Raw genomic sequence first — 23106 nt, forward strand, 5'->3', positions numbered from 1 at the left:
TAACTAAAATCCGTAAACTACCGTGAAACATGTAGGTTAAAATTGTATAGTTCGTAGAAGAGTTAATAGCTAAAGTGAGAAAACTTTGAGTTCTGTCCGACTCCGAACAACGTGCTTTTGCTCAATCATTGTGAACATTTGGCAAAATAAAGCTGTTTTATTCCAACTGATACACTTGCAGCCGCTGGATTAATGTATGAAACCGAGAATCTTACAACAGAAACAAAAAGTCCTCATCTGTATTAATGAAAACAGAAGATGCGATCTAGAATCTGTTTTTGGCTAAAACAAATGTGTAAGGAGGCGGCACCTGATCCAAGATCAAGTGTTCAACTCAAACAGACTGCATGAGCGCGTTTACATGTCCACAACCCTGCAGACCTCTGGAGACTTATCTACCTGGATCTCAATTCAAAACAGACATAGAAACACCGTCATTTGATAAGCAAATTCAATACATTGAAATTGTTGGCCTGTGAAAATTGGATTTTGTGAGCCTGTGTTTAGCATAGACAGCAGTTTGATTTAATTGATGTCCTCTGCGCAGATGTTGCGGACAGAAACTGGTGAGAGCAATAAAACACAGGGCTTATAGGAATACAAACAAATAGAAACTTTAAGTATTAAATCTAAACTGATTCAAGTCATCTCACTGTTTATACTCGAATCATTGTTGAGGAGAGGTGTGGCATAACTTATTAAAGCCATTTGAATATGAGTTTCACATCATGTATGTTAAAATAATAAAAAACAAAATCTCAGACTTCCACTGAAGACCAGAATATCACAGAGAATATGTTTGTGCTGTTCAGTATCAGTATGACACAGAACTGTGGTCACAATCATGATATTTGCAGGGGTAAACACCGATTCCATTTTCTTAGAAATGTCCAAATGCAGTTTCATGGTTTTCATCACAAGATGTAAATAACCATAATTTTCCCTACCAAAACATTATTTTTCACTTCTCTAAACCAAGAAAAGAAAGTTTCACTTCTCTGTTGAGGTTCAACTTTAGATGATGTAAACAGTAGGGCTGCAACTAACGATTATTTTGATAATCGATTAGTTGGGCGATTGTTTTTTTTCTTCGATTAATCTGATAAAAATGTAATTACATCTTTTGCTTATGATAAGTAAATCAGATATGGGAAAATTATACACAACTGAACTCATTAGCCTTCTCCCAAAATGTTGTGAATGTCTCCATAATTAATACACCTGGTGAGTTGATTCAGTTGTGTCATATTAGAAGTAACTGACAATAGTCTCTCCCAAACGTGGGAGAAAGGGGAGGGTCGGCCAAGGAAATCATTTTTTTGTGCCATGAAAAGTGAGATTTTTCATTCAAATGTAGTGAAGTACAGTAAAAAAGTAAACAGAAAAAGTAATACTTAAGTACAAATACTCAAAAAGTGTACTTCAGTACAGTACACGAAGAGACGCATCCACGGAGAGACACGTGTGACTTTAAAACTGCGCACCTCGCGCTGCACGAAGAGACACATCTAAAACGGTAATTTTAAAAGGGAAGATGCACTTGATTTATAACTGCGCAGCTCGCAAGTGACGTCACAGACCAACTAATCGATAATGAAATTCGTTGACAACGAATTTCATTATCGATTATTATCGATTTTATCGATTAGTTGTTGCAGCCCTAGTAAACAGCCTCTGCTATATTACATACGCTATTTACCTCATTCAGGGCTGCCACGATTATTAAATAATCATCTCATCTAGGGCTGTCACCATTATTAAATAATCGTCTCATCGCGATTGTTTGACCTCATCGCGATGGTTTCAGATCATCGCAATTATTGCACATCTCTATAGAAGACACTAGGGGGAGCTGTACTTAGGGATGGGTACCGTTAAGATTTTATCAATACCGATACCGCTTATCGATACCGGTACTTATCAATACTGTTATTGATACTACACTCTATAATTTGATGCAAAAACACATGATGTGAAAAGATGTTAAACATTTTAAGTTTCTTTATTACAGCTGAGCTTTAGAACTGCAGTTTACAAATGCTTCCGAGCAAACAGAAAATGCCACATAACAAAACGTGTGTGTGTTCCTTAACATACCACTTACGGCACATAGCATGTGCATAGGAGCACATCATAATGTAATTCAACATATTTACTTTACATCACTATGGTTATTTGGCTGGTAGACCGTATTTCTTTTTTCCTTTCTGGTTTTAGGTCTACATAAATTTAAGTACTATTTTCTAAGCAAGTAATATTTTTTTAATTATATGTACTATTTTTTATAATTTGACTAGCACATTTACTTCAATTTACTAAAGTAAGTAAATATACTCCTTGGCCGAATAATTAAAAACAATGTTATAACTTGTTCTCAAATAAAGGTCTTTTATTTTGACGGGTTGCCGCAAAGGGGTGTTTGACGGAAGCTTCCTCGTTGTGAAACGCAGACGCTGAAAGCTCCACAAGCGCAACCATGCCACTCTTTCACTCTAACATGCAAAACAAGCAGATTACAAATACATCGCCGAAATCATATGGCCCTAGATATCACACATACGTCTAGCAAACTTCCTCCAATTCGCCATTTAACACCCGAATACACAGAGATAAAACAACGCAAGTATCGATAACAGTATCTTTTGTCATGAAGCTTATTGATACTCTGGTATTGACCCAATTATGTACCGATCCAAAAAAGTACCGGTTCTCGGTACCCATCCCTAGCTGTAGTGCATCTGCATATTTTATTGTATATATTGTAACTAAAGCATGGTAATACTTGTAAAATGTACCACCACAACACAATCACTTAAAAAAAAAACTAAAGCATACACCATAAAGATAACCTGCAGTACAATTTAATATTATTTCAGTGTGAAAACCAGTCTACCAAAATCTCGTTAACATAGAAGTAAACTTTTATTGTAGTCTTACAAGTGAGAAAAAAACAGACTAGAAGCTTTTCTATGACTGATATCATTTTAATGGTGGCTTCAATTCACACATGATCAATTTACAAGTATTTGGCGGTTGTATTATTGACAGGTAAAAGCCTAAACCTTAAGTATGATGACCCAATTTTTTCCTATGTATTTACAAGAAAAAGAACATAGTCTTTATATTCAGAACAATAGGGTCGTTTCAAAGCTGAATAAAAAATGTATGAGAGTTAAAAGTCAAAGCTCTAAAACAGACAATTCGCAATGATTTATTAGACAATTAATCGTCAGCCGAATTTCATAATCGTGACAGCCTTTAGTAACTCTACATCTCAAAGTACAATAATCACACTGACATTCTTCTAGTCAACTTATCATTCCGGAGATATGAGGAAACATAAACAAATAAACACAATGTGTCAAAGTGCAGAAGCTGAAAGGTAAAACTATTAAAAACGTGATGTTTAAGCTATAAAACTATAAATCTATGGTAAGGCGCACTCAAGCGTGTGCTGACGTTTGTGTTTGCAGGAGAACTTGACAGCTGTGACAAAAACTGCTACAGTCTATTTTTTACATTTTCTGAAGAAAATGACCATGCAGTTTGCTCACTGCCTCGAGTTAAGAGCCATATAGAGAACACATTAATGCTGTCACAAACAGAGACAGAAGATTCCGTTCCCGCAGAGATGCGATACAGAACAGCTCGTAGCCATTTGCGAGATATCGTCTATTGATACATTTTGAATCACTATAGCAACAAACATCACACTGAAGTAACAACATTATGAACTCTGCCAAAATTTGTACTTCAGCTAGACTAAAGTACAGCGGTACATAAGCTGCTAGCAAAAACCCCAAGCTTTCTTGCGGGAGCGAGTTTACAGTTATTACCATAGAGACATTCAAACATTCTTTCTTAGGCTACAGGGACCTACATTCAGAGTGGTGCTCAGTCATGGAGCTATTTAAAGTGCAGTCTGACCTGTAATGTGAGCATGGCCTATCCATTAGACATTTCACCCAATGCAACGGAATGAAACACTGGGCTTTCCATGCAGAGGAATGAGAACGCTAAAGTTGCCAGTTACTGGTGCTTAGGGATGGGCACGAGAACTCGATTACTCGAGTACTCGAACGCGACGATCGATGGTGAAAACGATGATCGTTTGGGTCTATAAACACATTTTTAAAATTATTTTCTTTCTTTCTGATTGGTTATGCTGGCATTTCAGTTGTGCCCAGATATTTGATTGTTGCGTTGCAAAATGTGCAGCGCCAAGCAGCATACAGAAATGTGACAGAGCAGAGATGACGTTTCATCTCACGCTGATATTTCTTTTAAATGTTTACTTTATTTTCAAAAACATTTATAGTGAATTTTTAATAATCTAACAGTGTCGATTTAATTATTTATTCAATCTTATAGTTTTATTAACATACATTTTCGTATCTGTGTTGTAATTAAAATCTTTTCATTGTCACCATGGTATGGGGGACACGCCCCGCCCCCAATTAATCGAGTACTCCTTTTTCAAACTTGTCCAGTACTCGAAATGAAATATGATCAAAAACGCCCAGTGCTTACGGGTTGAATTCTCTGATTACAAATCAAATACAACCAGAGCGATCTCCATGAGAGAAATGAAGGGTTGTGGGTGAGAGTGAGCCTTCTGTGCAAGAAAGTGCAAAAAGTTTTCATTAGCTGCAGACCACCAGGATTTTCAGATTAATTGACCATGAACACATATGCAATGACCATTAGCATATAAAATGCACACAGAAAAACGTAGCACCAAGGCAGTAAAAATTATTAACACAAAGACTGTCTTACAATTAAAAGTACATGCCATGACTGCCAAGCATATATGACCGTGGCAGAGTTTTAACTCAAGTCATAAAGGTAATGAATAACTAAATGAAAATATTTTACCATGCATGCTCCATTACAAGCTCAAGCACTCCTTATATTCACAAAGAAATTTGCAAAGCAATGAATCTCAATACACTTTAATATTACTCACAGGAGTAATAAACAAGAATGCAGGGCCAATGTTTTAGCATGCAGGTATCAATGTACCTCAAATACACTATTCATCTCTAATTGACAAACTAAATAAAATTATGTAACCCATTACATTTTTATAAAACAGTCCGTTTTATTTTTTTCACAAAAGACCTCCAAACATATTTGTACATAGCGGATTAAAGCAAAGAGGCTTGTCCACAAATTGATAGAAGTGTATACATGCAATGTATGGACAGCATCGTGTCTTAAATACTTCATATTTAAACCTAGTACATTAACAGAGTCTTCTTCTAACAGAGTGACCTTACAACAAATCACCCCAGCTCGTGTGTGTTTACTATGGGTGGAGGGAAACGTTAACGTAACAGCCCAGCAGAACACCGGCCAATGCATCCACATTCACACACATGGTTGCCATAAACCAGATCAAAATCTACTTAAACAAACATCAAAACATACGGATTTACGCTATAAAGTATGCGGATAAGCGTTATCGCAAACATATACATGAATAATAAAATTATCGCTAAAGAAAATGAAATATAATGAAGATACTCACTGTGAAATTATCAGCTGACACAACGGTGACTCAGTAGAGCGCACTACTTCCGCATTTACTGGCGATTACCAATGCGACAGCCAATCACGATTAACCAGATTTGGCAGTCTACCAATGGCGCGAGGGAGTGAATGGGAACGTCATGAGTGAAAGGCCCATCACCCAATGCAAGACTACGGCAGGACAGCGGCTCGAACAACAGGACGCGTGAATAGGCGCATACACGCCCACAAAAAGACCAATCGGAGCGAGGCTCGAGCTGGAGGGACGTGAGGAAGTGATACATCAGCCAATAGAAAATCACAGCGCGGCACTATGTGTCCACGTGATTTACGGCTCGCTCCTCTGGCAGGACGGCGGACCGCGTGACGTAAAATAAGAGTTTGAGCCGAAGATAAACGTTTGTCTCGTAATATATCACACTTTCTAAATGATTTTAACGTGTTGAGGAAAATGTTCTTTTTGGGGCGTAGACAAGACAGTTGCACATCTTTTTAGTGAATGTGTTTGTGTTGAAACACTTGAGACTAGTTAGATCGAAAAAACGGATATATAAATATGTCTCAACATTTTTGTTATTATTAATATTATTTATTACAACAGAAACTCTCAGATTCAGTACTTTCAATTTTTATTTAATGGTCTTGGTAGATTTTTATACATAAATAGGAATAAGGAACTTTAACTTTAAAGAAGGACTTTAAAATGTCTTAAATTACGTTGCTTTAACAAAAGTTTTGATGTTGTTGATGTCACATAGAAATTGTCAGTGTTAAACGGGAAAAACGTAAATATTTACATATTTAGTTATGTAGCTGTAAAGTTTTCTAAATTTAACATATAACTTAAAGTAACAACTTTACATGGTATTGTGGGACTTAAAATATTATCATAGCACTAAGTTACCTTACTATTTTAAAGAGCACCATACTACCACCACAGTGCCTTAAAATGCAATAATGCAAAAATATATTATTTTAGGGAAACCTTTTCAAAAGAGGAATGGTAAAAATATGACACCTTTTGGTTCTTTTTGACAGCACAGCACACACACGCACACACACACACACACACACACACACACACACACACACACACACACACACACACACAAAGACTGTATACTGTATGTTGGAAACAAATATAGGCTATATGCATCAAATAAAATGTGAACAGTTTTATAATATAATATATATATATATTATAATATAACACTTTTAATAATATAAAAATGTTGAAATATAATGTTGGAAACATGTAACCTTGCTGTAAATCGGATCAGTTTAGTGCTGTCCAGACACATTCAGAAGTCAGTTATTCATTAACTCAATGTTAACATGTTAAGTGCTTTGAATAAAGAATTAAAAGATTCGCTCCCTGCTCATTAACACAACTTCAGGCGAACTTCAGTGCAGGTGTCTCATGGGTAGCCTAACCTCACTGTGACTGATGTGTGTTCAGTTAAAGCTCAGAGTTATTTCTGAACAGGCTTTCGTCTTCTTTAATCACAGATTTGCCGTCTGACATCAGTCTGACATCAGATGCCTCCATGCAGCAGTCAGACTGACGTCTAGCATCATGGCACCGCCCCAAGCACGAGCCAATACTACTGCAGCTCCAGCCCCAGAGTGTGCCCACCTGAGATCTGTACCACCATCTGATACAACTGAGTTCATCTAAATCGAGTAAATATAGAGTAAATATTATCAAACTGACGGCATGGCCAGGATAATTGAAGTTACCTTTTAAATCACTTTGGTTTGTCATTTGTCTTGGGTCGGTCAAAATTTGAGAACGTTCTTTCTCTCAATTTAACAAGTGCAATTTGAAAGAATTTTTTTTGACAGAAGTTTACATTGCATGATGTGGTGAATTTTGCATGCTACACTCCGTGTTGTCATACATGTATGTTTGCAGTATTGGCACATGTAAAGGTCATATTGCTGACTGTAGAGAAGCTGATTGGTGCTTCACATCCCGCCCACAGCTACAGAAACACGAGCCTGTTATCAATCATGTGGCTTTTAACCTTGTTTCTGTCTGAACGTCATGACAAACTGAACTGGGCCAAAGGTGCTATAATGATCTCAGTGTCCTTAAAGCTCAGGTCAAAATAACTCATACAAACACTTTCTTATTCTGTAAAAAAAAACATCAACGTGAATTTGTATTTGGTGTCCTCATGTTTCTTCAGGTGATATTGAGACAATATCATTTTATTGAATCCCCCATTCTTTGTTTTTCTTGAAATGGACCAAACTTGTTATGGAGGGTCAAAGTTTAGTGTTGATCAGTTCCATGTTTATGTTTCAGAATAAACGCCAGTCCTGTTACAAAAACAGCATTTATATTCGTGTCAGTTCCATAAATTCTATTTGGATATTTTGGAATCTTCATTTGTGTCATTACACGGGCAGGAGATCTAGTAACATGACGCCCTCTTGTGTAAAAACTGAGACATTGTCAGCAAGTGTAGGTGAGCATATGTTTATTTAATATTGTAGGAAATATTCAATTATATATTATAATATATAGAAATATTGTATAGACACCAAAACAATGCACATATAATGTTTGTTAATGACGAGAGAATATAGCACGTGTGGATACACAAGCTTTTCTCAAAACTAACTTCACAAATGTCTTCTAGGACATTTCTGCAATGACTTTGATTTGAGTAGGTGTTTTAAATCAGTTCAAAGTCTTACTAAAGTGTACAGTATACATTAAAAATATCATACCCATGACCCTCACCCCTGGAGTAATGTGTGTTGAGAGAGAGGGGGGGGGTTGGCTGGATGGAAGGGACGTGTGACCTGACGTTCGTTCACCACAGCACATAAAACAGCTCGTATCTGTGGATGAAATTTCTTTCATTTCTAATCAGCTCTGTCGAGACCATCAGGATGGTGAGTCTGCTGAAATTCATTTACACACTGTATATAGATCAAATAGTCACTTATTTATAGCAGTCATGTACAACTGTGTTTTGTCAAATACATTTTGTAAAATCTAGCATCATCGTCATTCAGTCTTTTAACTTTTTCACAGTATAATGTCCAATGGCTTCAATTCCGAAGCTCTTTTAAAATCAGTTTGTGTTTTAATTTGGAAATATAACATCATGTTTTAATTTCTTTTTAGACGTCTTATACCGACAAAGGAGAAAAGGTATTTTCAACAAGCCTAAATACATTTCACTAGTAAACTTGTTTCAGCTTTGGAAGAAACCAAAAATAACTTTGGTAGTATTAGCATCTGATATCAGATTTGTTTCCTAATGTATTTTGTGAATAAAAATGTATTATTTCACATTTTCTTCTCTTTACAAAATACAATGTGATATTTTTTGCAGCCAGAGAGAGGGAAATTTGTAAAGTTTCATCATTTGACATTCTGGGTTGGAAATGCCAAACAGGTGAGAGTTCTGTGATCATTTAAAACAAGATGATTTTAAAGTATTTGTGTCCGCTAAATCAGGGGTTCTCAGCCTTTTTGACTCCAAGGCCCCCCACTGTATTCAACAATATTCAAAGGGCCCCCTCCCACCTCCAAAAACTCCAAATTTATACCCAATAAAATATTTAAGAGCATGATATTATCTGGAAAAGTGTTTAAATATAAGGACGAATAATAAGAAATATCTTGGTTTTTAGTTCTTTTAAAATGTATTTCAATGCTCATTTGGTCTTATTTTAAATTATTAGTCATCCTGAGGCCCCCTTGGAAGTCCGCTGGGGCCCCCTTGTGGCGGGTCGAGAACCACTGTGCTAAATTAATGACAGATAGGTAATGATCAGAGATGGTTTTAAATATGCTGAAGTCATTATAAACACATAGAAGAGTTTTTTGATGATGGATAATGGCATCTTAAGTGAAATATTACCTCATATTTACACCGAAAACAAACAATATATGACCATGTCTGACCACTGGAATGAGAGTCAGTTGTATATGCAATAGAAATAAGGGATAAATATGCTTCATGAGCAGATGATGTTAATGTGGTCACTTGAACCCTGCAGATCAGGCAGTATTAGACATGGAATAAGATCTCTACGAAGGCAGAAAACACCTCACCTCTTCTTCTTTTGCTCATCTAGGCCACAGTGTTTTACTGTGATAAGTTTGGGTTCGAGCCGCTGGCATATAAAGGTCTGGAGACGGGCAGCAGAGAAGTCGTGTCTCATGCTGTCAAACAGGACAAGGTGTGTGTGTCACACACATATATACACCAGTAAACACAAGAATAACAACATACAATGTTTGTTATAAATGTTTGTTATTTTCACAGATAATATTTGTCTTTGCATCAGCTCTGAATCCTGGAAATGAAGGTTTGAATTATTTCCCTCTGAAAGTAATCCTTAAGTATTCTTGGGTTAAACTAACACTGTAAAAAACAACTATATGATCTACTTATTTTTTGTGTTCATTTGCACAAGTTTTGCACACAGTTTTTTTAAAAGTACATTTTACTTAATTATTTTGTACATTTTTACACAGTTTTTAAAGTAAATTTTACTCAATTTTTTTGTGTGAAGTTTTTGCACACAGTTTTTTTAAGTTAAAAAAAACAAGTAAATCTTACTAGTTGTTTTTTAAAGTGCACACTGATAATACTGTAAAAAACAACTGATTTACTTAAAGTAAATTTTACACAAAAAAAACTGTGCAAAAACCTGACACAAAAAAGAACTTAAAAACTTTACTTTAAAAACTATGTGTAAAACTTATAAAAATGATACAAAATAATTAAGCAAATCCTATAGATGTTTTTTACAGTGCTGTAGATCAAACTTAATGAAAAGAAAATAATTACTTTGAAATTTATTTTAAGAACCGTAAGTTTCTCCGAATCTTATTTTTCTTACTGTAATAGATCATAGAATAATTGAAGCCAAAAGCTTTCTTTCCACAGAAATGGGTGAACATCTTGTTAAACATGGTGATGGGGTGAAGGACATTGCTTTTCAAGTGGAGGACTGTGACTTTTTAGTCAAGGTAAAGCAGATGTGCTTCATTTCTGCCTTATTTTATTCATGCTTCACCTTAACCATAAGAAGAAAAAAACCTCACAGATGAGATCTCTTTAATATCTGAAATATTTCTCCAAGACATCAATGAGAATAAATGGAGAGCAAATAGTAACTTTTGTTTAATTCTCACGTGCCTCAGATATTTCTCCTGAGAAAAAGAGTCAGAAATCTCACGAATGTCTCTGTCATTAGAGTTTGAGAAGAGATCTGAACAATGTCTCAAACTGAGCTCAGATTTGTCAAGTCTGCAATACAAAGTCCATATTATTGAAGATCTCAATATGAACTCAAACATTTCTCATCATCAAATGTACCTAAATCCAGATTACTTTAAAATCTAAATTCATTTCACACCTCCATACATTTCAGATACTGGAATGATACATACAGTAACTCCATCAATTCTCCTGAGCTACAAAAATCTGCTTAATGTAAATTGCATTTTTGTGATTTGTTCAAACTGTGCTTGTGTTGGCAGAAAGCCAAAGAGAGAGGAGCAGTGATAGTCAGAGAGCCGTGGGTCGAGCAGGACTCTGGTGGCAAAGTCAAATATGCCATTGTAAAAACAGTAAGTCCAGGACACACTTCATGACAAGCATGCACGTACGCACGCAAACACACACACACACACACACACACACGCACGCACGCACGCACGCACGCACGCACGCAAACGCACGCACGCACACACACACACGCACGCACACACACACACACACGCAAAAACATTTTAAAGATCAAAACTTTCCTGTGGCTCAGTGGTTAGAGCACGGCACTAGCAACGCCAAGGTCATGGGTTCGATCCCAGGGGATTGCACATAGTCAGGAAACAAATGTGTAGTATAATGCAATGTAAGTCACTTTGGATAAAAGTATCTGCCAAATGCATAAATGTAAATGTATCAATAAACATTGCTTTACGTATCTATCTTCTGCAGTACGGGGACACCACACACACATTTGTTGAGTACATGGGACCTTATAAGGGTTTATTTCTGCCTGGATACCACGAGCCGCTGTTCAGAGACCCGCTGTTACCAAAACTGTGAGTCATTTTAGCTGCAAGAGTATTCTTGAATGAATACATGTTTCTTAAAGAACACGCTATTTAAAGAGAGTGTTTCTAACCTCCTGCTTCTCTCGCAACAGTCCACCGGGACACCTAAATTTTATCGATCACATTGTGGGAAACCAGCCAGATGATAAAATGGTGCCAGTGTCAGACTGGTGAGGGTCACGCTCCCAGAAAACAAATCAATGAGACATATTCCAGGAAACTTTGAGGGCAAACAATCCGTCTGTGTTCTTGTTCCGCAGGTATCAGAAGTGTCTGATGTTCCACAGGTTCTGGTCCATCGATGATAAACAGATCCACACAGAATTCAGCTCGCTCAGGTCCATCGTAGTTACAAATTATGAGGAAACCATCAAGATGCCCATTAATGAACCAGCTCCAGGGAGAAAGAAATCGCAAATCCAGGTTCACCCAGCATCGCCAAACTTCTTACAAAACACATTACAAGTGTTTTTATTCATCAAACACTAACATTTCTTGAATGTTTAAACACTTTCTCATTTTCAAGTTTAAGTTTCATTACATTCTATTTTTAGTAGGGCTGTCAAACGATCAATCGCGATTAATCGCATCCAGAATAAAAGTTTGTGTTTACATAATATACTGTATGTCTGTGAAGTGTTCATATTAATTTTGAATTAATAAACACACACATACATGCATATATTTAAGAAAAATATACAATATTCTTTTTTATAAACGTTTATTTATAATTTCAATTATTGGTAAATATAAATAAATACATCTAAATATTTCCTAAATATATATACATGTATGTTTATGTTTTTGTGTTAATAAATACAAAATTAATATACACAGTACACAGACATATATTATGTAAACAAAAACTTTTATTCTGGATGCGATTAATCGCGATTAATCGTTTGACATCCCTAGTTTTTAGTGATCGAACATGCAAAAAATAGTTTTTGAAGCTATGTTTAGAAAGATATCTACTGTAAAAAGAAATCTATTGTAAAAATACACTTAAGATTCTATGAATATCTCTGTTTACTTATGAAGGAGTATATCGACTACAACGGGGGTCCTGGAGTTCAGCACATCGCCTTAAACACGTCCGACATCATCCAAGCCGTATGTTACAAAACTGGCAAACATTATCTATTCACTATTTAGTTCAGATCACACCAACACTACAGTGAAACAAATCAAACCTCATGGGCGACTTGTTTCTGAGTTAGATCGTGAACCTCAGAGCTCGAGGGTTGGAGTTCCTGTGTGCACCTGACAGTTACTATGACACCCTGAGACAGAAACTCAAGACAGCCAAGATCAAAGTGAAGGAAGACCTCAAAATCCTTCAGGTCAGAGAGTATTAATGGACATATCTGAATGTTTTTCCAAATATAATGTTGCAGATTTGAACCGATTCTCATTTTTATGATTTAATCCAGGAGTTAAAAATCTTAGTAGACTTTGACGATAAGGGATACCTGCTGCAGATCTTCACCAAACCTGTGCAAGACAGACCGACCCTGTTTCTGGAGGTCATCCAGAGACACAACCACTTCGTAGGTTCATCCTTCTTATAGTCACGGACAGTTTACATGGGCCTGTTTATTTGGAGATTTTATTTGGAACGTCTGAAGTGAGGAAAAGCCCAGAAATTTCCATTTAAACCACACTGAAGACACTCCGTTTCCAACATGCAAAAAGAAGCCCTTGAAACAAAAAGAATCACACAATCTTGCGTCAGGAACTAAACAATACAGAAAGATTGCCTTCAAAGGCATCTAAATTAAATTTTTTCAATACACATTCCTGCGATCTTTTCGCACGATTCATCGGTTCACATTGTAATCTTTCATCAAACAACTTTCCATTGGGCTGATGTCACCAAGCCAATTTTTCAAACCCCGCCCACCACCATCATACACACCACCCATCACTTCTTGCCAAAAATTCCAGACAAATGATTACTTTGTTTTTTTTTCAACTGTATGTCATTTCAATGCAAGAAAGAAACATGCATTGTAAAAATGGCGAGTTTACCATGTGTTATCTTGCTTTTTAGGGTTTTGGAGCTGGAAACTTCAAATCTCTGTTTGAGGCCATTGAAAAAGACCAGGATGCCCGAGGAAACCTGACGGCCATCACAGCAGACGGTCCGGGCAACGCAAAGCCTTTCTACTGACGCACACATGATAACCCCACAAACACACAACAGTGCTTCACAATTAAACATCTCACATCTTCAACGAATAAAGATCTCTAATGTAAGACACTGATTATGTCTTCATATCGCTTGTGCATGAGGTTTAAGAAAAAAAGACTAAAGCAGATATTTACATTTTCTGAAAAAGGAAAGATAAAAAAATACCCTGAATTAAGAGTTATAAAGTTGCCACTAACAATGGATATGAAAATATAAATGAAAGATGAATATGAAATGAACAAATTTGTTCTGGATCTATCATTTAGTAGGACTAAAATCTGAGACGTTTGGAAAACAAAGGAACTGACCACAAATGTATTATTTCAAAATAATTTATTTGTATATAATCGGAATGATGCCAGGTTTATACATCTATGATGGCAGCTGTACGTCTCGTAAAGATAACATTCCAAAAGTGAGAAAACAACATCTTTAACTTTCTCAGACCTGGACGAAAATGGATAAATAATTAGTAAATAAATATATTAGCGACATTGCCATATTGAAATGTTCTATTATATATAAAATACAACACTTTATCTCAGAACTGTTTTATCTTTCTTTTAAAACACAACATATTGAAAATATACTGGCATATCCCCGGATTTCTGAAGGGACTTTGCTTTATTAAAAAGGCAGTTTCAGGTAATTCTCTGTCGAAAAACAGCAAATAAACAATACAGACATGAGTGACAACAAACACATCGACCGAAGGTAGAAAAAAATCAAACATTATTGTTTAGTGACATTTCATTGATTGACGTAATATTGTGTAGAATTAGTAGCTACATACTGCTTTCACTTTGAGTTCCTCTCTTGAATCACATGCGCATTTTTCAAGGCAAAGTGCTGTTTGCATCATTTCTAGACAAAGGCGAGTGTTACACGCTGAGCTCGACGTCATTTGAGTCAAGTGCAAGGAAAGTTTGCGCAATAATCGACTACTAACTTGAAATGAAAGACAATCGCGTGGCTGTAGTTTGTTTGGACAGATGAACATCACACATACACCTGCTGTGTCTTTGGTTGATAAAGTTATTGCAAATCCAGCGTGGCCATTCAGACATGAAAACTGTTGCATAGATACGAGACATTCTTTAACAGTCAATGCAAAGTTCTACATAATTTTTCTAGAAATTAAACTCTCTAGAAATGCACCATCTCTTTATGGATTTTTAAAAATATATATAAAAACTGTCTTAAAGATTGGATTTAGAGAAAAGCCTTAAAGAGCTTTTACCCTTTGACCAAAATGCATCTTATGAAAGAGTGACCGTTTGACCATGAAAGAACATGATTACATACAGAAATATGGCAATGAAAATGTGGTTCAGCTAGTGGGAAAACTGCTACAAATGTGCATAAATTTTCATTTGACATCTTACATCAAATATATAAACAATGAAATTAATATTTGCCACAGCAAGATTTCCAGTGTTTTTTCCATAAAATAAATTTCTCCAATACAAGTGAAAGCATCTGCGTCATGCTGATTATCACCAAGAAACAGTTTTACAAAAAAGAACATTACTTTTGTGCATTCTGAGACAAAACAATTGCACTGATGTATTTTAAGATGTGTCAGGCCAAGCTGTTGTCAGTTTAGACAGCTCTAACATTCATTTTAGTCTAGCACTAGTCTTAATCCCTGTACGGGAAACCGCCCATCAACGAGTAAAAGAATCAGGTGTGCATTAACGTGTTTACAATAGACGTGGTATACCAGAAGGTTTAGAAAAACACATCTGTAAAAGTTAAAACTTTTATAAAAGCATCAAGGAATTTGTCTGTGCAACAATTATTTTATTTCGGCTGTAAGGGATCATAGGACCTAAGTTTCTTAAAAGTAATTCCGCGGTCACACTTGACTTTTCGTTCCATTGACTTCCATTCATACACATGCGAATGCGTCAGACCGGAAACGCAAGTATGTCCGAAGATATTTCGCTGCGTAGCAAAGTTGAAGTTTGGTGAACTCTGACCTGCGAATTCGCGCCATGTGAGTGCATAAGACCAACAGAAGATCAAAACGTCACAGCGTGACCTCTCGGTACAGAAATGTAAAAGATGGAGGAATCGCTCCCTCCCATTTTCGCAGCACTGTCCGAACGAATTTCGCATGCTCAAAGTCTAGTCTGACCGCGGAATAACCTGTGTGTGTAAACTATAAGAGATGATTCAAATTCAGAATCGCTTTTTTAAATGAACGACTCCTTGTTATATTTGAAGAGTTTGGTTCCAAAATGAGATAACTCAAAAATCTTTTATGATGTTATCATGTTTTTATTGTGTTAGTTAGTTGTTTTTTTTGTTATTATGGCTTAAATCAAAACAAACCAACTGCAGTTTGATTGATATTAATTGGAATGCACAATAAAAAAAACGTGATTTCTGAACATCTTTTTCAAAATCTTTGTTTTTTTGGAACCAAACTTTTCATTTGTAGTAAAACCGTAGTAACCACAAATTGACCAAAGTCTCACTACTTGTAGTTGAACTGTGGTGAAAGAAATGGTAATCAATCTGTTAAAAAACATGGTGAATACACTTTTACTATAGTAAAACCATGGATAAGAGCCTCATGTCTCATCCAGAAATGACCGTGTTCATGATTGAAACATTCAACATTATAGCACAGACAAAGTTAACGCTTAACTTGAAAAATAGAAATGTGGCTTATCATTGGAGATGCAATACTCTAAAAGTATTCGTTTTGATTTTTTGTGGTAATGGACAACATGGCACAGATGCTTCCATTGAAATGGGAGGGCTGTTTTAGAGAGTTTCTATTCAAATATTTGGCAATAGAGACTTCTGGGTAACAGAGCAAAGATACATGTTACAACACTCTGTGTGTGTAAAGAGAATCAAGTGTTTTGCTGGTTGGCTGGGCATTGCATTATGTCAGTAGATTACATCAAATGTACAAACTTCATGTAATGTTCATTTTATAGGACACAGGCAGTTGTGAGCTTGTATGCTGGTGACGTTCTGTTGGTGTCCCTTTAAGGGCACATGAAGGTCACGTGACTAAAGGGACTCGAAGGCGAAGCACTATGGGAAGTGTCGTCCTCATCCGCGACAAATGACAGACAACGGAACCGAAACTGAAAGCATCTTCACAACATTCCCCATATATTCAGTCAATTCATTTAGTAAACAACAGCTGCCACAACTGAACGAAGAAAACCCGTGAGAAAGCACTGGAGCTTCTTTTCTCCAGGGACAGATTATGTGAAGATCTTTATCTCTGCTCTGAGTTCATATCTATCAGAGGTAAAGAGAGGCTACTGGATATGTACCTTTGAAGTACCAGGACTTTTCTGCTTATCTGAGGTAGTGCTGGAAGCCGCTTATCTGGGAGCCGGACGGTTGAACGACGGCCGGCACAGGAATGCTAAACCGCTGTAGAACTTTTGAGAAATGAACCAGAAGGGGCAGGTAGTGTCAGAATGAGCGGGTGGGCATGCGAGTTAACAAATGGATGCTATTAAACATACTCTACTCGAATGCAAACGCTCGGGCCGTTTTTCTTCTATTATGTCATGTCTCTGTCGTGAAAGCGTTTGACCTGAAGGAGAAAACGGACCGTAGAAGAAGAAAATGTATTCCAATGCAGAACTTGGAAGCAATTGCGGTATCTGAATGAAATATGGACAATGAACCGGATGGATGATGTTAGTCAAAAATTGACTGAACAGATAGCTGATGAAGGATACTCTGAGGTCAGGGTGCTCTGGGAAATGCGGTTTGATGTTGTAAAGGATGTTTGTGAATGTGTATAGATGTGTGTGTGTGTGTGTGTGTGTGTGAAAAAGACAGCAAAAGAGAGACAGCCGAAGAGTTTTGTCCATATCGGCTCTTGTGTAGCAGCGTGAGGAGATTGGGACAGTGTGTTTCTCATACACCAGACTCTTCCTCTGACCCTGCAGAATCAAAAGAATCCACATCAGAATTCAGAAAACAGTTTCGGCATAGTTCACAGAAAAAAATCTGTCATCATTTATTCACACTCGGGTTGTTCAAAACCTGTATAGCACTCTATATCAAAAGGAGATATTTTGAGAAACGTCTCAGTGTTTGTGTGTTCATACAATGGAAGTTACCAACATTCTTCAAAATATCTTCTTGTGTTTGGCAGAAGAGAGAAACAAAACAGCATATGAATGTGATTTCTGATTTTCGTTTTCCGTAAACAACAGTTTATTCATTTGCAGCAAAAATCACTCGGAATCTAAAGCGGTTGCACTTTTGTATGTGCAAAGTTTGGAAATGTTGTCATCGCCATCTCTGTTTGAAACGTAAAACTGCAGGTTACTTCTCCATACTTACGGTATCTTCACATGCATCGACATCAAATGACGTCAAACAATTTTTATGCACTTGGCAAATTACCTTTTGATTTTTGTTTATTTTACACCAAAAAAGACTGCAGCTTTAAATTTTATTAAGAAGTTTATTGACGTTTCTTGCACATCAAAGGGATCCCATCCCACGTGCAGAACACAAAAGAAGATATTTTGAAGAAAGTTGGTAAACGAACAGCTCCGGCGCCCAACACAAAACTAATGTAAAAGAATGGGTGCCAGTTACCAGCATTCTTCTAAATATCTTCTTGTTCTGCAGAAGAAAGAAAGTCATACAGGTTTGAAATGACAAGAGGGTGAGTAAATGATGACAGCATGTTTTTTGTGGTTGAACTATCCCTTTAAGAGTGTCACTTGCTTGGATTAGCATTTGATGCGAACTGCATTTGAAAAGTCACGAACGACCTCACAAAAAACTGATTTCAAAAGAAGGTATTTTAATATATTTGAATATAAAAAAGGACACTCACCCTGACTATTGTGTAAAGTTTGGCAGTACAGACAGATGTCTCTAGGAAGTTCGTCCCCTGGCCTGTGATGAGCCCTACACAGGGGTCTGTCCACCGCAGAGGCAGAACTTTGAAGCTGAGGCTCTGAACGGGCCTGCTGAATCCGTTTCTGCCACACCACGTGAGCCCCCCCACAACACGGCCAGTCCGTCATCCCCGTAGAGTCCAAAATCAGGGGAACCGGCAGCAGTGCGGGGGCCACGTCCGGTGGAGGCGAGCAGCAATAGCTTCCCGCTCCCTGTCCGTAGTGAATATGAAGGCTACAATCCTCTTGAAGGTCCAAGTTTTGATGGAAATGAACAACCGGCGAAGGTCCGGCAGTCGCTTCCAACGCACAGCTGGTTGTTTTCCGTCTGGTGGGCCACGCCGAGCCCTTGTGGCAACAAGACGGGGACGGAGAGGTTAAAGAAGAGGACGGAGAGGTTAAAGAAGAGGAGGGTACGACCACGGAGTGGCCGGAGGGGTCTGTGTCCTCATGACCCCTCGAACCCATGTCCATTTTGGGGCAGTTGCATGACAGATGCTGCATCTGACACCCTGTCGAGTCTTTGTCTTTAGCTGCATTACAAGGGCCACCCGCCGCCCCCTGTTCCTCATCCGAGCCCCGGCCCGGCCCTTGACTCACCTCTCCGTCCTCATAATAGTGGTGTCTGTGTCTGTGATAGTGGACGTGACTGAAAACAGCCACCTGCTGCTGTTGCTGCTCCTCTGAGCACATCCCGTTCCCATCAGCGCCGGGTCCGTTTCCCGAGCGGTTCATTACCGAGTCCAGCGACCGAGGCCTTTCCGTGGCCTCCGCGCTCCCTCTTCCCGGCCCGCAATACACAAACGGGTCATAGTCACTACTGAGCGAACTGCGAAACGTGGACCAGCTGCCGTACACGCCCTGCAGGCTGATGTCCGTACAATTCAGAACCGAGTCACTGGACGAGCCGTGGCACGATCCCGAACTGGAATCGCTAACTGGCACATCGGCAAGGTAACCGCTGCGTTCCGTGCGGTAGCTCCCTCCTGAGCAGCTGCCGTCGTCCTGGCGACCGTGCGAGCCTCCGCCGCGTGGGACGTGATGGTGGGCCGCGTGGTTCACGGGTGACGGACGGGAGCCCGAAGCGTTCCGCAGGACCCCCGAGGGGCAGCGGGGGCACAGCCGTCTGGGGCCGTAGTGATGCCCTACGGCCCGACACCCATGCCCGCCCGTTCTGTGCGGGCGTCCGTGATGGGCATCCGGGCCGAGATGGTACACGCAACTAGCGCCCAACGGTGTGCTGGGAAAACATCGCAGTGTGCGGGGATGGAGTGGGGGAGAGTTGCCATAGTGGCCAAACTGGGGTAAAGGCCCGGAGGGGGTGCGGGGGTAGTGATGCCGCATGGAGAAGGGGATGTGGTGCTGGGGGTGAGGGTTTGAATAGTGATGAGGGAGGAGGAAGGCCTGGCTGTGGTGGTCCGGTGGAGGGGGCGGCAGGCGGGATCTCTGGGACTGACGAGATGTCAACTCTGGACCTGATTTGAGACATAAAGACATCCTTTTTATAGATTTTTATTTGGTTCATTTCATTTGTGCTCAACAAAAGTAGAATCATACTAGTGGCCACTAACAACAATGATGAATTCAAGTAGTCACATCAAAGAACTAAAGAAGTACATTTGTATTTGCAAGAGGAAACAACTAGATCAATATCCAGCATGCAAACATACTTTATGGTATAGATTTTTCAAAATTGGTTTGACGTTTCTTGAAAAGCATTAAACATTTACTGCATACAGTAAGTGCAGACGCAAACGTTCAGGCAACGCACTGCAAACGTTAGTCCTTTTGCACATACAGAACTGCATAACATTATAAATCTTGTATTGACGCGTTTCACAAGTTTTCGAGATTTAGAGAAATATCCAGTATATGTACCCTGAGGCTGTTTACCCGTGATGTTGTGCATGCACAACGGGCAAGTGCGGTGCTGCAGGAGCCACGGGTCCACACACTCCCTATGAAACTCATGAGCACAGGAGATGATCCTCAAATCCTGCCAGAGAAAGACAAAGAGACAATCTATGGAAATCATCTCAAACACGCCATCAACGCTTTTCAGAAGCAGAACGCTTGGATACCTGGCCATCCATGAACTCCTCGAGACAGATGGCACAGACGGGGCTGGATCCGGAGCTGCTGTTGGACCCCAGAGCTCCACGGGAACCCTGGGATCCGCTGCAGCCTGGAGACGTGTACGTGCGCGTCTCCAATCTGCTGATGGCTCTCATGGTCTGCTGGTGCACGGAGTCCTGCAGGTGCAGAGGTCTCTCATTCATCACCGTGTGATTACAAAGACAAATAGAGACACGTTGGAAACCATCAGTGAAGAACTCTTACCCAGGTTCTGTTGGATCTGCAGCGGAATCGCAGCGCAAAGATCATGATGATGGCCAACACAGCCAGCGCGACGGTCAGGAGAATGCCAACGTCATAGTGAGGCTGAAGTGAGATACAGTAGATGTTAAACGACAAACACAAAACTCCATTACATGGCCAAAACATCAATGACTCTGTGTTTGTTTATTCACCCATTTAGGAGTTTCCATCATGATGTCAATCTGCACCATGGCTTCCTCGTTCTTATTGACCAGTCTCATCAGTTCTTCAGCGTCTGTGGACTTCACCAACACGACCGGCCGTGGCAGAGAACCAGAGTCACGCAGCTGCGAGAGAATACGAGAGAACTTTAGAATAACGAGATATAATTAAGATCATCTGCTTCATCTGTTCATCACGTCTTTATGTAATCTCTCGATGTGGTTTACCAGGTGTGAAATCTCAAGACTTTTTTCTTCTGAATTTTCTTCTGGCTGGAATGTCAGCGGTCTATTGACACGTTTGGTCAAACGTTTTAACACACTGGTAAACATTTCGAGTCAATGCAACACTAAGGTTATTACACGCAAAACCTGAAATCAAATCAAAAATAAGCCCAAATAGTATTTGAACAACGTAAACTAAACAAAAAAATAGAAATTATTTTTTCAGAAATAAACTGAAATAATTTCGACGCGAGGCAGTAAAACTATGAGCTAAAAAAAAGAAAAAAGAAATTCAACTATAACTGAAACTGGAATAAAATAAATTAAACTTACATAGCAACATAAAAAAAAGAACAAATTAAAAAGCACATTATCATAAGAGTTTAAAATGAACTAAATATAACATGAAACTAAAATGATATAAATATGAATAATAATAAAAATATAATAGCAATAATAAGACCAATAATGAGCACATCTTCGGAAAATAGGAAAATTCTACAGTCACTAGAGCGATTGTACTGTAACAAAAACCATCCCATGAATTAGGAATTTCCAATTCGAAAGATTGGGAATCGGATCGAAAATAAAAGTAATCGGATACTTGATATTAAATAGGCAATTCCTCTTATCAATTCCTGTGTGCATATTTTCAGAAATGTGCACGTGTTAACCTGTAATCTGAATGAAAATGAACCATATTTTTACTATAGTAAGCATAGTTTAACTATAGTATTTGCTGTATAGCACAGGAACCACAGATTGACCCTAGTTTCATTATAGGAACCACAGTTTAACCACGATGTAGCTGAGCTATGGTAATACAAATTGTAATAAATCAGACAAAACATGGTTGCTATGTGTATATATACACAAAACGGTGCTCATAAATATACCGTATGTATTTTTAGCAAAGCAGTCAATAAGCAGGCTAAATGACCATACAGCTTGATATTTAAATGTTCAACTGTGGAATCGAAACTGGGAATCGATAAGAATCGAAATCGATAAAATTCAAACGATACCCAACCCTACAAATAATGCCAATATACACTGAACAAAATTATAAACGCAACACTTTTGTTTTTGCCCCCATTTTTCATGAGCTGAACTCAAAGATCTAAGACTTTTTCTATGTACACAAAAGGCCTATTTCTCTCAAATATTGTTCACAAATCTTTGTTAGTGAACACTTCTCACTAGATTTAGTGTAGATTACTAGATTTCTGCACAGGTGTGCCTTAGGCTGGCCACAATAAAAGGCCACTCTAAAATGTGCAGTTTTACTGTATTGGGCGGTCTGTGGGGGTCCGGGTCATAGAAAAAGTCATAGATCTTTGAGTTCAGCTCATGAAAAATGGGGGCAAAAACAAAAGTGTTGCGTTTATAATTTTGTTCAGTGTAATTCTGAAACCTGTTAATAGAAATAATTTCTGTAAGACACTCACTTCCTGAGCAGCACTGCCATCATCTGTAATATCAAAGATAACCGCCTGAGCCCCTCTCTGAAGAGCCAATCGAGCCTGAGAGAGAGAAAGACAGAAGTTATTTGACGCGCAGACATCCCATTAGCCAGCAGATGGCAGTCATATGCAGTGTTTAGAGACACCGTGTCCTGCT

The 23106-nt window shown here is 38.4% G+C and overlaps 3 protein-coding genes across 4 annotated transcripts in view; 1 reads left to right on the plus strand and 2 right to left on the minus strand.

The window, feature by feature from the left end:
• The window catches only part of mtmr4 (myotubularin related protein 4), a 40642-nt gene extending 34999 nt beyond the window's left edge, over window positions 1-5643 (minus strand). Inside the window, exon 1 of the mRNA XM_057353998.1 lies at window positions 5531-5643. The gene's annotated coding sequence lies outside the window, so the exon portion shown is untranslated. The remainder of the gene's footprint in view (window positions 1-5530) is intronic.
• Window positions 5644-8317: 2674 nt separating this feature from the next.
• Window positions 8318-14005, plus strand: hpda (4-hydroxyphenylpyruvate dioxygenase a). Its single transcript, XM_057360954.1, has 14 exons — window positions 8318-8439; window positions 8675-8701; window positions 8886-8948; window positions 9634-9738; window positions 9825-9867; window positions 10452-10534; window positions 11048-11137; window positions 11508-11614; window positions 11719-11796; window positions 11887-12049; window positions 12668-12739; window positions 12847-12969; window positions 13060-13176; window positions 13680-14005. The coding sequence occupies exons 1-14, from the start codon at window positions 8392-8394 to the stop codon at window positions 13797-13799; spliced, it is 1239 nt and encodes a 412-aa protein (XP_057216937.1). The 5' UTR covers window positions 8318-8391; the 3' UTR covers window positions 13800-14005.
• Window positions 14006-14142: 137 nt separating this feature from the next.
• Window positions 14143-23106, minus strand: part of LOC130570574 (E3 ubiquitin-protein ligase RNF43) — an 84045-nt gene continuing 75081 nt past the window's right edge. Inside the window, exons 3-9 of one of the 2 annotated variants that reach the window (XM_057360945.1) lie at window positions 22935-23009; window positions 21253-21387; window positions 21062-21163; window positions 20803-20973; window positions 20615-20717; window positions 18658-20196; window positions 14143-17746 (exon numbers count right to left, since the gene is read on the minus strand). In XM_057360945.1, coding sequence (XP_057216928.1) covers window positions 17721-17746; window positions 18658-20196; window positions 20615-20717; window positions 20803-20973; window positions 21062-21163; window positions 21253-21387; window positions 22935-23009 — 2151 coding nt within the window. In that variant the 3' untranslated portion in view covers window positions 14143-17720. Of the gene's footprint in view, window positions 17747-18657; window positions 20197-20599; window positions 20718-20802; window positions 20974-21061; window positions 21164-21252; window positions 21388-22934; window positions 23010-23106 lie in introns of both variants that reach the window. The other variant, XM_057360937.1, reaches the window with a different exon arrangement.

Source organism: Triplophysa rosa, linkage group LG2, assembly GCF_024868665.1.
Source record: "Triplophysa rosa linkage group LG2, Trosa_1v2, whole genome shotgun sequence".
Classification (NCBI taxonomy): Eukaryota; Metazoa; Chordata; class Actinopteri; order Cypriniformes; family Nemacheilidae; genus Triplophysa; species Triplophysa rosa.

Excerpts from the sequence above, each read along its gene's own strand:
- hpda (XM_057360954.1), top strand. The coding sequence starts at position 8,392 with ATGAAATTTCTTTCATTTCTAATCAGCTCTGTCGAGACCATCAGGATG. Across the intron at positions 10,535-11,047 it reads ACTGTGACTTTTTAGTCAAG|AAAGCCAAAGAGAGAGGAGC; the intron begins GTAAAGCAGATG and ends TTGTGTTGGCAG. Across the intron at positions 12,050-12,667 it reads GAAAGAAATCGCAAATCCAG|GAGTATATCGACTACAACGG; the intron begins GTTCACCCAGCA and ends TTACTTATGAAG.